Source organism: Lycorma delicatula, chromosome 10, assembly GCF_047948215.1.
Source record: "Lycorma delicatula isolate Av1 chromosome 10, ASM4794821v1, whole genome shotgun sequence".
Classification (NCBI taxonomy): Eukaryota; Metazoa; Arthropoda; class Insecta; order Hemiptera; family Fulgoridae; genus Lycorma; species Lycorma delicatula.
The window spans coordinates 47,839,839-47,856,664 of record NC_134464.1 but is presented as its reverse complement, the minus strand read 5'-3'; the positions used below and the strand labels follow the sequence as shown (position 1 = coordinate 47,856,664).

At 28.2% G+C, this 16,826-nt stretch overlaps 1 protein-coding gene across 1 annotated transcript in view; it reads right to left on the bottom strand.

Moving 5' to 3' along the window:
- Nucleotides 1-3,315: 3,315 nt before the first annotated feature.
- The window catches only part of LOC142330851 (putative cytochrome P450 49a1), a 36,336-nt gene continuing 22,825 nt past the window's right edge, over nt 3,316-16,826 (bottom strand). Inside the window, exons 8-12 of the mRNA XM_075376317.1 lie at nt 15,796-15,994; nt 13,182-13,351; nt 9,462-9,540; nt 7,036-7,233; nt 3,316-3,423 (exon numbers count right to left, since the gene is read on the bottom strand). Coding sequence (XP_075232432.1) covers nt 3,316-3,423; nt 7,036-7,233; nt 9,462-9,540; nt 13,182-13,351; nt 15,796-15,994 — 754 coding nt within the window. The remainder of the gene's footprint in view (nt 3,424-7,035; nt 7,234-9,461; nt 9,541-13,181; nt 13,352-15,795; nt 15,995-16,826) is intronic.

Sequence of the window (16,826 nt, the reverse complement as noted above, 5' to 3'; positions counted from 1 at the left end):
CTTCCACCCTTACACAATTTAAAAACAGACTATGTTAAGTAGAAAATTGTAGAGAACTTGTGAAATATTTTCATTATTCTTTTTCCCCTAACAATTTGGCACTGTCAATAACAAACAGAATGCTTTCACCAGAAAATACAAACAATGAAATCTACATCAAACAAATTTTAAATTAGTATCTAACAGGAAAAAACCCAAACTTAAAAGTATAACTCTACACAATGATGAAATATTTCAAAAGCAATGTGAAGACAGTGATAATGATAAATAATCCTTTTTATTCCAGCATTACTCTGGGAAACATTTGTTTTCTTTTTAAATAGTTAACATTGTGGATATTTTATGGTGAAAGCATTCTGTTATTCACAGTGCCAAGATTTTTCAAGTAAAACTTTTTTTTCAGTTGTTTACAATTTGAAATGACTTCCATGCATCAACCTCAACTTTTTCAGTAAAATTTACTTTAAAAAGTTATGCATAACCACTGAAAAATTATTTTCATAATTTTTCTCCTTTATTTGTCTTTCCTTAATTATTTTCATAATTTTTCTTCTTTATTTGTCATGGCTGGTAGCACTAAATTCCCATTTGGTTAGTGTATATTTTGACATTTGAGTATAAAATTTAATAATTTTCCTTTTATAGTATTTTTCATTTTTATATTATTTGGTTTTTAATATGTTTGCTAAGATATTAATCTTTAACAGATTACACATTAACAAAAAAAGTTCTTTTTAAAATAAACCTAGTATTTATGAGGCTTTTAAATTCATTTATGTTTATGAATTATGTGAATTATATGAATTATGTTATATATATATATATATATATATATATATATATATATATATATATATATATATATATATATATATATATATATATATATACATAATAAAAATGATAAAATCAGAAGCATCTACCTTTGCTAACACTGCCTTCAAACTATGATACTGATATAATGCAGTACCCCTAAGCTACCTAACTGTCAAGCATATAGACAGATTTAAGACCACATTGTAAGAATAAAACGTTTTTTTGCTTTTGTTTAAAACTCATATATGCTTTTGTTTATTTATTCATCCATCTCTTTTCAATTTATAGCTTTATCTTATCTTCTGTCAAACAACTTCATTATACTCTCTGCTTCTGAATTTATTAATTTTTGGATTATTCTCTTTAATTCATTTGTTATTATAGTAATTATTATCACAGTTAATGACTTTCTAGTCTTATACTTACCCACCCAAAGTTAAAATGATTTATATTCCCTTTGTTTTTACAAGAAACTAGTTTCAACAGATTATTTTCTGTACAAAATGAAACAGATTTAAAAAGGAAATTTTTACATAGTCAAAATACAAAAGAATACTAAATGATTTAATAATTTATTAAAAAAATATTTTTAAAACCCCAAAACATAGGAATTCTAAATAAGCAGTAATTATTGAGTAAACAGCCTTTAGATTTACATGATTTAAAACTGCTTTAACAGTTTTAAAGTTTAGCATCTCAGCCAATCACTGGTTTACAAATCTAACTTCACTTAGGCCTGAACTTTGTCTCATACCACCCCACACCATAGATAAACCTAAAGGTTTCAGGTCTAAATCCTGGTCTGTCATGAAATTTTTTCATGACAGACCACAACACAATTTCTCCTTTTGACTATAGTACAGACATACTAAAAATGTAGTGCAAAGGGTTTGGACCTCCCTATAGGAAAATGGTGGGTATTTTCCAACACATGCTGTAAAAAACAACCAGAGTAAAAACAAACTTCAGGCAAATGCTACTAGACAGTAAGTAGATCATGATATTTCCGTTTGTATATAGTTAAATGTTTCACAATAAGCCTGTGAGCTTACTTTTGCTTTACTAGACATGAAATAAAAAAATTATTCCAATAATAATATTACAACTGAAATGATGGAGATACGTTTCAAGGATACAAAAATATAATCAGTTATTTCTTCGTTAGTAATATAATTAATATTACAACAAATAAGAAAATTCATAGCTCTTTTATTTACATTGACTGAGATTTGATTTTCCCTATTTCCTTCAGACCACAAATTAGGCAAGGAACTTTTCAACTTCTTTTTCATAAATACATAGATTTTCATAAATACAAGTAATTTAAAAGAAATGATCTTTAAAAAAAGAGGAACTAAGTATGTAATCATGATAAATGTTATATCATGAAAAATTTTATTTTTACTCTCCCATCTATAGAAGGCATAGTATGGTAATCTGTCCAATTTGGTAAATGTGGTTTTCACTGGATATTAATGTGACACCTAGAAACTCAAACATGATGGAAATTTTCCAGATCTTCGTATGTACATGTGTTTGGTATTCAGTGTTGGCCTCTAAATCACTTATCTCCAGAACTAATTGACTGATTTTTACCAATCAGATCGGGCATTGATGCCATTAAATTTTCTACTCCTACTGCATTGGCAGGAAAAGTCCAACTGTTTCTTTATGGTTTAGGATTATAGGTTAAGTATGTAATTTCTAGTTCACTTACTTTGGTTTTTAGTCAGCAACATTAAGAGATGAGATTTGAAGCTTTATGTAGATTAAGAGATGAGATTTGCCTGATTTAGTTATTTATGTAGATCTAGTATACGTAGATTTAGAAATAATTTATTCCTAAAGTTTCCAATTTTCCTTTTTTCTTTTTTTTCTTATGTAGTGTGCATGTATAGTAATAAAAAAAAGTTTCTAAGATTGAAAAGATTGTTAATTAGCTCACATATTCTGTTTTTAGTGTTAATGTTAATAGGATGAATATGAGAGGAGTTCCTGCAGATATTTAATTCCGATTCAACTGTTGGTAAGCTTTTTTTGTTACATCAACATTGTTATTTATGAAATAAATTTACTATACTATTTAAATTTAAAAAAATAAATTTTAAATGAAAAAATTTAATTACAAATATTTAAAAATTTAATTACAAATATTTATTATCCAAATTTAATTTAATCACAAAATAAGTAATTTATTATCCCCTTTAATTTAAAATACCCATCTTTTGAAATTTCTTGTCAGAATTTAAATTTAAATATATAATTTGTCAAAAATTTTTCCTTAAAATCATACACTACCTTTATTGGAAGCGTCAACAAAAAAAAAAAAAAAATGTTTTTAAAACACTTGAAAATATACATGAACATGGGCCAAAGAGCAAACAAGACGAACATATTTTAAATTATGTAAAAAACCAATTAATACCAAAATTTTATCCGGTTTAAAAAAGCACAACATTACAAATTAACATTATTTTCTCCTTCTCTGCATGCCAAGTATTACCTTTCTTCAAATCTAAATTTCAATGGTTTATTTGGTCTAGACAGAACCTTTCTATCAGTTTTTAATTCACCATAATGATAATCTACTATAAAATTCCGTATAATCTGAAAGTGAAAAATAAAAGATTAATAAGATAATAGAAATTTAAAAATAAAGGGGTAAAAAAATGAATTTTATGTGTGTTCAGTTGAACAGACACTTGAGTATGATAATTAGTGTGGTAACCACTGGTTGGTTACCACACTGGTTTTTTTATCTCTTCATCCAAATAGAGATTACATTATAGGAACGTATTAATGAAGTTTGTAACAATAGAAAGAATATACCTATATGTCAAAAAATATTTCATTTAAAAATATATACAAATAGATTCAATATATATATATATATATATATTTGAAACAATAATATATATAAAACATGTATCCCATGAAGAGGTCCACCAACTATTTACAGGCCTTTTAACAAAGGCTTTAAAAATGTTCAGTGATAAAAATTAACTTCTAGGATTTATAGAAACAAAATGGTGGCTTTCAAATAAAAACATTTCAGAAAACCAAATTTTTATTCGTTACACAAAATAGCTGGTAAAAGTGATTAAAAAAATAATTAGAACTAGAATTATAAAAAACAGCTATATAAATTAGAACCACAATGCTGAAGCAGATTTATAAAGTATCAAGAAACATTCACTAATATTCATTTCTCTAAATCTTACTTTTAAAATTTATGTAATTTCACAAAGAAGTTTTTCTAATTCATCATTTGCTTTATCAATATTTTTATACTATACTCAATGTAACTATATTTTCAGTAATTTAAGTCTGAACATATGAAAAACTTATTTCTACTAAGCTAGATATAAAGGCAGTCTGTAAAAAACAAGTAGATAATGGTTCAAAAAGTGACATGTTGACGTGCACCAGCTATTCAACATTCTCACATTCAATATGAGTCTGGTGGCATACAATTTTAATTTTAATTGAAAAAAATCATGTTAAATATCATTAGTATTGAAAGCTGATTTGAATTTTTAACATTTAATTTATTTTAATTATTCCAGATTCAATATCGAAGACTAACAACACATCTGTTGTTAAAATATTTGAACCGAGCCGAACATCCTCACATAAATAATGCACAATTTGCCTGGATGTCATTTCAGAGTTAGAAAGTCTATTTCCAACACTAACATTGTTCACACTCTTAAAAATAAAGTCTTGATTTTTACAAATATGGTGCCCACATTTCTTTCACACAAATATATACATTTCGTTTTAATTTCCACATCTCGTTCCTCTGGTTGTTGAAACTACAATATTGTCTTAGTACAAAAACCACCTCTTAGTATTAAAAATAAAAATACACCTACATTTTTAAGAAAATCTCTCACAATAGTATAACAACTGGTTACATTGGGTCAATCAGAATATTTCTGTTATATTACACTAAGGGAAGCTGGATACTGACTATTAGAATGAATTATGATAGGAGATTAGCAGGCTTGCCAACCTAAAACCATTGAGGCAAATATTAAACTTTAATTATAAAATAGTGTCTTGGGTCATGTAGACCAGACACGACCAGTTAAATGTGGTGTCTAAGTAAGAATGTGTCAGATCCATAACCATACACATCAATTTGAATCAGGCTTCATCATATATGTATTTCTTTAAACTTTTAAATATATTGAAAAAAATTTACGTAGGTAAATAATATAAATCAATACATTTAAATTAAAATGAAAGTACATGAAATCTTATTTCAATTATAATTTCATAGTTTTTTTATATATGTTCAGAGATCCCTGTGATAACTGCTTAAATCAGTATAGTATCTGTGTACTTGTATTTAGTAGGCTAAATTTGTAATTCTTTTCTCAGGTAGAAGAAGATGCTTTAATTAATAGAATATAAATTGAATCCATTGCAGAAAATATTATTTGCATACAATACACAGTATTGTAGAAACAAAATAAAAAATATAATAGTACAAAAGAAAAAATAAAGTACAGTATTATTAAAACATAGTTACTTAAATGTATATAGGCCTAAAATTACAATAAGGAATATTAAAAAAAAAACTTCGGTTTTGGTTTCTTAAAATAACTGTCCAGTTTACTCTAACTGACCTACCACTATCTATCACATAACTTTTGTACTTTGTTCTTGATCCTTTCAGTTATGCAATCAAATTTTTTTGGTGTATCCTAATGCTTCCTGTAATCCCATTACTATTAACTGTGGCTGAGAAATGGAGGATGAGGTTGAAAGTTCACCACTGTCTATTTTTGATGATCTTGATTTAAATCTGTCACTCGAATTATCTAGCTACTCATTTGGCATTTCTGCTAGTGCTAACATTTTCTAAAAAAATGTTTTTTCTCCTTCCATAAGTTCATTTCATCTTCAGCAATAACTTTGAGCCCTACACTGCTGGCAAGTTGCACAACTTCATTTTTAACAGTACCTGTAGCACAGTTTGATCTTTATCATCTTGATACAGTTTGTGCCATATTTTGCAAAACATACTCTGATTTTCCAAGCTTTACCAACATTGCATACAGCAGGTTATATTTTTCTTGAATGTTTTTTTCCAGAACGTTCGCCAATCAGATCTCTTTGCTTAAACTGTTAGTCGCAGAAGCAATCTGAGAAAATGTATTTTTTAAGATAGATATGTTTTTGTAAATGTTTTTTTGAATGTGGCAAATACATCACTGTAACATTGATGTCAATACGACATCAATGTAACAGTTATTGAGCAGTAGAACGGGCTTTGTGTGTGATGTTTTTTGTTTGAGTTGCAGGGTAAAACAATTCTTAAACCAGTCAGAACAGGGACAGTGTTATAAAATCAACTGTACTTGAAATCGCATAAATCAAATCACATTAAATGAAGTGATTACTGTTAAATTTTATTATAGCATTACATTTTTGACTTCATCCTTTCAATCATTTCACTCTGTGCACAAAAAATAATTCAACCTGAGTGCATTGCAAGCTATAAAAACTGAAAAATTGATTATTTCACAGAATAGTATTTTAACAATAATATACAGAAAACATTTTATTTATTTAGTATTCACTACTTTTATAACATCTTTGGAAAAGTACACTACAGTACATTTTATATTGATACTCCACTAGAATGGTTTCCCTCAAGGGTTTCTAGTTTCCACTAGAATGCTCCACTCTTAAGGGTTTCCTTAAGATAATGTATGCAAGAGATTCCAGAGGGACATGTATACAAAATTAATATATTTTCTAAAGTTTGGTTTCCTAACTAAGTAATCTATTCATTAAACCCGCTTAAGATGTTCTACACAGCTCATAATATTTTATGAATCACCAAGGTATGAAAAGTAGAAAAGGATTAAAAGTAGACATGAAAATATTTTCCTTTCCATTACTAGTGGTTGCAATATTAAAATTGTTCTTCTGCAAAACCAAACAGTTTTTCAGTACTGTCCACATCATTTATACAAAACCCATTTTGTAACATTTTCTTTTTAGTATTTTCATACTTAATAAAAATCTCAAACCAATTTTTTAGTGCTTAAATTAACAAAAAATATTAGATTACCAAACTATACTTAAATTTAAATGATTTAGTTATTAAGTATAGTTTGGTAATCTAATTTTTTTAAATTATTTAAATTTAACTATAGTCATCAAAATCAATAGATTTTAATAATCAGAAGTCTGCAGACATACCTTTGCAGTACCAATTGCAAGCTGTTGATGCAGCCAATCACGACCAAGGAATGATCTAGTACCTTCACTAAGTGGAACTACTGCATTTTCTAAATTAGCATTTGATTGATCTAACCAACGTTCTGGTTTAAATTTTGCAGGTTCATCAAAGTTTTCCTCTTTTAGACAAGATATTTCATTTGCTGTCATCACATATGTCTGAGAGAAAATAATTAGCAAAACATTACATACAAAACATTACAATATTTATTTAATCAGGAAGGAGTGATTATGTATATAATACATAATATATATAATATAAGCTATCAATTTCATCAGTGACTAACAGGAAATTATGTAGATAAATAAAATTGTAAGTTAAGTTTTGTGCCTTAATTAAACTTTTTTTTAAAAATTCAACCAAATATTATAAAAAATGTGAAATCTTATAACTATATTTTTGTCAGAAGCATTATTTGTGCAAGAAAGCTGACAGATTTTCTTCAACTTGTGCATCCACATGCATGGGTGTATGAGGGTGTGGGGGTGTACACAATCTATAATGTTTGTGAAATGGTTTTATTTAACTACAACCATCCATCTTGTGTAATTGTTGAATCCAAAGATCATCCATGAATAGGGGGCTTCCAGATTACATGGAAGTCTAGCATTGCCTAAAGATCTAGGTTAAGGAAAAGAGTTGGATGAAGAGAGATTTATTCTATTGTCTTATATTATGGCTGCTTGGAGGAGCAACAAAATTAAATTACCAACTTCATCTAGTATAAAGTTCAAGACTCACCAGGCATAGGCTCCTATTTTACCCACAGTTCCTAAACAGGTAATTATTTATGCAGATAGGACCAATGCTATCAGTTTTCTGTTGACTAGCTTAAAAATTTTAAAATACTTTTAAAATTTTCTCATTACTACACACAATACAAAAAAGGCCAAAGGCCTACACAAAAGTTACTCAGATTGGAGGGGGACATCATGGTGACCTTGGATTTGGATTTCACAGTGATCATTATTTGAAGTCAACACTATCTTTTCTTTTGACCCCATAATGAAAGAGCAAAAAATTTTACTATCACATTATTGCAACATAATATGTTTTTATTATATTAATGTATTATATTATATTATAACTTTTCCTAGCAATTTTTTTAAAACTTTCAGATATTCACCTAAATCTATGCCTCAGCATCCAAAAATTGCAAGTTATTAAAGATAGTAGACTTAAAAATGTTCCAAGATGCATTTTACACAATCAGAAAACAGGCCTTCCACACTGATAAATATAGAAGTTATATATATATATATATATATATATATATATATATATATATATATATATATGTTTCAAAACTCTTAATTGTATAAGTGAATCTACATGTTATACAACCTTAATTTATATCTAACATGTTATACAACCTTTCCCACTGTAATTTGGGTGCTGATTTCAAATATGCTATTGAAATTGTTACCACATAAAGGTTACTACTGCAGAGCTTTCTTATTCAGTCTAGCTTCACTTGTCTATACTGTGTGGTGTTTTACTATATTTTTATCTAGTTTATTTGCTTCGGTAAAAGTTTGTGGATGTTCAAATCATCCAGACAATTTTTGTTATGTAGACTGCTACTTGTGTGAAATGTTTAGATTTTCAAAAAAGCAACTTCATAAAATATGCAGATTTATTTTTTAGCTCTAAAGCCAGTAATCACAAAGAGGATTTACCATTTCTTCCTGTATCCGATGAGAAATTTCATTTAATTTAACTTGAACTTAATGATTTAGTTTACAACTGCAGGCAGCAAGCTGACCGAGGTCTAGACTGCAACAGTGGAATCTTAAATCACCATCTACAATTCCAGTTACACAAAATGTATCTAAACAGTGAAGTTCAGTTTTGTGTTGTTCATCACCTTAAAACCAAATATCAAACACTGAAGGATTTTTAGATGAAACTGGTTTTGAAGGTCTTTATTACTTTGGCTGACCATGCTCATGAAATCCATTGCCAAAATGCTTCATTTTTATTTCTTATTTTTAAGAAGATATGTTGAATGAAGTGCAAGATGTGAGAAATGAAATCTTCCCTTTGTAATATTGGTATATCAATTGGCAAAAAGATAATTGGCAATAGACTCAATTGACAAAAGAGGTCCTTCATTGCAATCACCATATAATTTTATTGAGGATTTTAAAAGAATCCTAAAATGGACCATATTGATCCTAAAATCAAATGTTTCAAATTAAATCACTGAAGGATAAGCATCCTTATTTATAATTAAATCCTTACAGATTTATTAACTTAACAGATTATTTAAAATTAGTAATTAATTTAAAACATTCTATTTATGGATTTCAATGAGGGTCAACCAAAATAAAGACTATTGGTCAACATGAATAAAAACCAATAGAAAAAAAATTCTTTTACTTACACCAGCTGGTATAAAATACTTATTTAACACCATACTTGAAGACAAACGCATCACTGAGTATGGAATTGGATGTTTAAGTCTGAAATACAAGACATAATATTCATTAATAAAATTGTAATATCAAAATAAAACTTTAAAAATTTAGCTAAAAAAATTTTAGGTTTGAAAATAACCCTATTTTCAAACCTATGAAAACCAGGTAAAGCATAGCATATGAAGATTCTTTAAAGCATTTTGTCAATATAGTCCATTAGTTATCATTTAAGCTGCATTCACTTTGTTAAACCTCTGGGACCATCATTAGATATTGCTTCAGAGGATGAGATTAATGACTAGCATATGCATGTAAAAATGCCATGCCTGACTGATTCAAACCCAGGACGTACGGATGAAAGGCAATAGCCTACCACTCATGCCGCAGAGGCCAGCAATTACCCAGTATCTACAGAACTCTTGGATCTTACACCTAATAGTAAAATTAATAAAATTCTGAATGTCCTCAGGGCAGTAACTTTCATAGAAAATAAAAATTTATCTCGCATTCCAGTTGTGACAACTTTAATGAAAAAAGATTTTAATGAAAAAATCTTTTATTGAAAGAATCTCTTTTGTTGCTAAGTAATGTTATAACAAAAATTTCATACAAAATACATTGTCTAGCAAACACAATTTGGCATTAATTTTATTTATATAAAGGATTTACAGAATTCTGATACTTTATTGCAGTAGGGTTTTTTAGCTTTTTAGGAAATTAGATTTCCTAATTTTTACACAATGAATACAATTAGATAATTTAAGGGTAAACAATAGTCAAGCCAAAAGGCTTTATGAAAAACTTTTAAATTATATTTCCACTTCACTTTGGCTGACATTCATTGAAAATAAAATTTTTTACGTTATATGATGCTTTTAGAGTCCTCCTTACCTGTACAAGGCAAAATTACAGTATGCCATCACTGGAAGTATGATCATTTAATATGTACATTAAGTAACCAAAACAGTGCAATTTTTAAAGAATAGTAAGGCTGTTCTCAGCCAAATTACTGGTTGCTCATCAGTATGCAAAGTCCACTGAAATACAGCGGACATTCATCCCTAAAAGTGACATCACAAGGACTGATTGTACAGTGAACATCATTACTGTCAGAAAAAGGAACCTTGTATATCAACAAATTATGTTACTTTTTTGTAATAATAATGTATTATATACATTGGTTCAACCCTGAAAGTGAAAAATATTATTAGAACCTGGAATAATTTCTGAATAAAACAAGTCTTCTTCCTTTAATTGTTCACTGAAGGGAAAATATTTTAAAAATTATTGGAAATTTTAAACAAATTCCTATAGAACAAGAATTCCTATATAATAAAATAGAATACTATTTTATTATAAAAAATTACTTATGACATTATCAATAACAATTTTAGGACTAATTCATGAATGAAAAATAGTAATATTAGAATTAAGTAAATAAAAATGTTCACCAACTATGCATTTAAATGAATATTTCTCAGAAAAAGTGGAATCCTGATGGATAATTAAAAATAAGTTAAAATGTTGAAAGCTTAGCAACAGAATTTTGAAAGAAATTGTTTTTAAAAAGAAAATTCAAAAATATGATTGTTCAAAATATGTAGCTTCCCTTTACCAAAAGGTCATAAAATATTATTCCTCTGATTTCTTAAAAGTAACTTAGGTAAATCCAAAAATTAAAAATTTATTCACTATTATAATAAACCACTTATTTAAAGTTTATATTTCTTGCACAAACTTGAGTCCTAGACCTTATTTTCTGATAACCTCCTGTTGTTCCCAAACTAGGTATATGATTTGGAGGGGGGGGGGGGCAACAATATTTTAACTAAGAATTAAATTCAGGAAATCTAGCTATAGTTTAGTTCTATTGCATGTTCAGTCCACATTACAGATTAATAAGAGAACATCCATGCATTTTCTAACCTTCCTCAATTATTCAATTCTGCTTTAGTATCTATGGTGTGGATGCTATCTGTTTGTCAGCACATACAAGCTCATTTCATTCAACAGTGACAATTTCAAGATTTCTATTGAGGTAATCAAGGTATCATCAATAAGATACTTTACATATTTATAAATAAATCTCATTAAAACATTATAAAATAAAAACATAAGATCAAATTATGATTATAATGTACTTTACCACACCACCCTAAATCCAAATCCAAACACTATTTTTGCCACATTTTTTTTTTGCCTATCAAAAAAAAATGTGCCTATAATTGATTTTCAAAGTCAGAAGGTTCTGAGGTTCAATTCCTAGTAAAAATTAGTTGCTATTATACAGATTTAAATACTACTCGATGGATGCAAGTGTACTTTGGTGATTTGAGTTCAATTAACCACACAATATCCACACAATATCAGTGGTCGGCATGAGTTTGTACTGGATTACACCATTTGCATATCAGTATATCATAGGTATATATATAGTAGTTTGAACAGATTGCTAATATGAAAATAAAAAAAGGTTATGTTTTAGCTGAAAAAGTGTGCTTAACATATTGCATTAGCAGCACTAGTATTACAGTTCTGAGCTTTTAAACAACTCATCATTAACAGCTTCACTCATCGATTATAATACCCTTGTCCTTTCTATCCAGAGACCATTCTCTATCTCAGCACACATACATTTAGGTGCTTAACTAGTATCGTATATGTTGGGGTAATTATAAAATTACCCCAATTTATTAAGCACCCACACCCTGAATTTTTACAACTTTGTTAACCTTTCATATATATTCAAAGTTTATATATTCAGCATCCACATACAAATTTATTATTATTGCATAAATGCTGCATGATGGATCAAACAAAGCCCATAAACGCTAAAGTAAGCACAGCCTTTTATATTCATTCTCTCTTTTAATAAGCTCTCTTATTGTGTATAATGACAGTGAGGTGGAACTCACAGCAGAGACTAATCTGTTCATGAGTGATTTATTTTGTATCTAGAACTGATAATTACTGGTATAACCTTAATGCAAGATTTTATCGTTTCTAATACAATCCACAAAAACTGTTGAGTGAATTAAGTTAATATTAAGTGAGTAATAAGTGATTAAATAAAGAGTGATCCAGGACGAGGAAAGGTAAATATTTGGGAACTGGTTCTAAAGCTTGTTATAAGGAAAGAAGTTTGTACATGTTCAAATATGCTTATCAAGTTATGCTACCAAAACATTTTGCCCATATTTCAGTTCATTCATCCCCAATGAAATGAAATTTTAAGGCATAAGTAAGGGTATCCCCCATAGTTTTCATGATAACATAAAACAGAAAAACTGACAAAAACATGTTTTTTAGCCTTTAACTTATAAATGATAAAATTTGTCATAATGCATAAATTTTAATATCAAAATTTGTAGAGAATTTAATTCTAAGAATTAGAATTTAACAGCTATTTTTTATATACTTAAAAAAAATCAATTCACCAGCCCCTCTACATCAAACTCATTTACCAGTAAATTTTTCAACTAAGAATTGTCTTTGTGCATAGAATTTTCAAGCACAATAAGTAAAGTAAGTTCCCTCACAGTGGAAGATGAATGCTTGACAATTTGGTTATTCTTCAGTTCTGTAATTATCAAAAATTATCTGTAGCTATATTTTTATGTCTTTTATAATTTAATTATTAAAAATATATTTCATATATTAATTATATGTAAAGTCTCATGTGTTACCTGAGACTTTCTGTAACACATGCGTGCAAATATGGCATTTCTCGTAAATGTTCAAATTCAAGAAATGAATTTTTTTCTGGAAGGACTTTTTTGACTTCTTCAAATAATCTCTGTTGTTTCTTTGGTGATTTTGCTAAATGGTATAGAATAAAACCTAAGGACATTGATGCCTGAAAAATAAATTATGCCTTTAAGGTTAACAGTACACAAAATTATGTAGAATTATTTAACTGTTAAAAATTTTTTACAGATGACAAACCAATAAATAAAATTAAATACACAGAGCCAAACTATTCTTTTTCTTCTAAAAATTTCTATTAAAAATTATATTAATATAAATCAAAAATTTCTATTTCCTTCTAATAATCCCTAATGTGGCATGTAATTCAGAATCAAAATTTAAAAAATTGAATCAAGTTGGGCCAATTTTTGAGCAATCTATTTTCTTTATTTTACATTTTCGATTTTCATATGTATGTGAAACTTTTTCATATATGCCCATATGAAAAAATTTTACAAAACTTTATGGTGGAAACTTTGTTTTTAAATTATTAAATTTAAAGAATTTCCTTTTCATACTCATCATCATTCACTAAAGGCCTTGTCGATTTATCCACGTACTCATCTCTGCTTCTCTCTTCAAGTCATTATATGAACCAAGGCCACTCTCTGTAATATTATTGATGATGGTTGCTCTCTATCTACCCCAACTAAGGTTTTTACCCAAAACCTTGTCCTGAAATATATTCATCAAGAACTGGTCATGTTACATATTACATGTACTATAAATTTCGCTCTTCTTCTTCTTCTAACATTTAGCAAGGACCTCCTCCTCCTCTCAACTCACTTCTGCTAACAGCTGATCATTTCTTTTCCTATCCACCCAGCTTGTACTTGTAATTCTCTTCCAAATCCACATTTCCATTGCTTCCAGTATTCTTTCTGCTTTTCCAAATGTCCATGCTTCACACCCATAAGTTAGAACTCCAGACATAAGTTTTAGCAAACTGTTTCCTTATTTGCATGATTTTCAGTCAGTATATTTTTTTTATCCTGGAAAGCTCGTTTTACCAGCGCTATTCTTTTTACTTCTGTGGTACAAGTGATGGTGGTTACCAAATAAAAACTGTCAACCTTCTCTACAACAGTACTGTCTAATTTAATATCAACCTTTGTACCTTCCCTTGTTTTTCCTACAATAATAATCATCTTTGTCTTTTCCTTATTTTCATTTTAAGTTTTGTTAGTACTAGATTTATTTAGATTTAGATAGTAATCTCCATTCCTTTTTCTGATTCCACCAGTAACAATATCATCTACAAAGCGGATACAATGAATAGATTTTCCATTAATTCTGATTCCTTTTGTTTTTTCTTTCACTTCTACAATAGCTTTTTCAATAAACAAACTGTGACAGTGGGCAACCTTGCTTGACTCCCCTTCTTATTTTAAGCCTTTCCTTTTTCTTTAAGCCGTTGATTTCAATCTCAGTTTTCTGCATTTTATACAGATTCAGAATTGATCTTCTATCCCTCTAGTCAAGCTTTACTTCCCTCATTGTTTGAAATAGCAATTCCCAATCCATATTGTCAAATTTTTAAAGGTCTTATTAACCCCAATTCTTCTCTCTAACAACACTCTCAGTGCTAGTATTGCCTCTCCAATTCCCTTCCCAGATCAGAAACCAAACTGGTCTTCTCCCAAATTTGCCTCATGTTTTTATTCGGCTTCATGTTAGCATTATCTTTGAAGTGTTGGATAAAGAGATTCTTTTGTAATTGGAGCAATCCATTCCATTTCCCTTCTTAGGAATTATTACAGTTTTGCCATTTATAAAATTTAGTGTGGTATTGTTCCCTCTTCATAGCAACGTTAGATAAGCCTATACTATTTGCTGACTAATTCTTTTAATATTTCTGCTAGGATGTTATCTGTGCCTGTCGCTTTGCCATTATTCAGGTTCTTTTTTCAGACTATTAAATTTATTTTACAAACTTTTGGTTTCATAGATGATTGATATTTGTCTTTTATTAAGTAAATGAATAGGTTACAAATAATGATTCATTATTATGAATCATTTATTTATACAAGATAAATATACATCTACGAAACAATTTGTAAAATAAATTTAATATCATGAAAAGGAAAATTTCCTTTGGATCCAAATACAAAGTTTCCACTACAAAAGTTTTGTAATTTTAACTGTATGCATACCAAACTGAAAAGAGAAAAAATAAGGCAAAAAAGATTTTACAAGATTTTTTTTTTTTATAAAAAAATCTTCCTCTAAAATCCTGGAATATCCTAACAAATCATAGTTTTGCCAAAGTTTTTTAATCATTGATATTTCAGGATAAGAGAAGAAAATCATGAAAAAAATCATGATATATATATATATACACACACATTTACATATATGTATTTTTTATATTTATCAAAAGCCATCTTTGATATATTCCAAGTGACAAAGTACTGGCTGCTTTGGGAATTAAAAAAAGTATCTTTTCTAAATTTCAAATAAATGCTTGTTTTCTTAAATAGTAGAAAACTTGCACCTATATTGTTAACTATATACATTTCTATACTATCACAAATATAAACTATCAATACTTACAGCATTAACTCCAACTAGCATCATATCAAGACATAGCGTTAACATCTGTTCAGGTTGCACACAACCAGACAGCATTAGTGCCTTTATTAATGATGATTTTATAATTTTAGCAGATTCTTTGTAATCTTTATCTTCTGTCATCATCTTCAGTGCTAGATCTAAACGTAATTTACATAAACGTATGTGCTTTGACAAAATACTGGAAAGAAAAAATAAAATACTATCATTAGTGTGTCCAGCTATATAAAATTATTTAAGAAATTAAATTTCACTATAAAAAAACCATCAAATTTCACTTATCGTAATATAACAAGCACAAGTGTCCAGGCTTGCCCATTGTTCTCATTTCTTGCATACTACCAGTAGTATTACCAGCAAAAATACTGTTTTGGGGCTTTTATCAATAATTTTTTAATATTTTTTAAAACGTTATTAACTTGAGAAAAACATAAGTAATGAAATTATATTAATGAAGGCCTATAAATGATCTTGTATAGTACACAAAATGAAGTAAGATTCTTTAAAAGTATAAAATACTAATGAACAAATATATTGAAGAACCTTTGTTTAGAGGACAAGTAAAGAATTGTAAGGGGCACTAACAAAACTGTTCCTGAGAGTAAATGCCAAAAATTATTGATAGAATAGTATTATTTAAGCCTGTTATAATTTTAAAATGTACAGATACAACGTAAGTTAATAATACAACTTTTGAGAATAAGTTAAGCTTCCAGATTAACTAAAATACACTTACCAGAATTTAGAAATAGACATGTGTACCAACTACGAACCAGTGTAGTTACATAAGATTTATTTCAAATATACTTTAAACCTAGGAACCAAACTGTTAAGTCAATTTAACTACTTGTAAATACTTGTGTAGTGTAAACTAAGACAAAATGATTTTATTTGCTGCTGTCTCATATGAACCAAAGATGTCACGAAAATAATATTTTAAGCAATAACTTTGGATCTTAAATTTTCCATGAAAAGGATAAAAAAATTAATTCTCTATTTTACCTATCACCTTC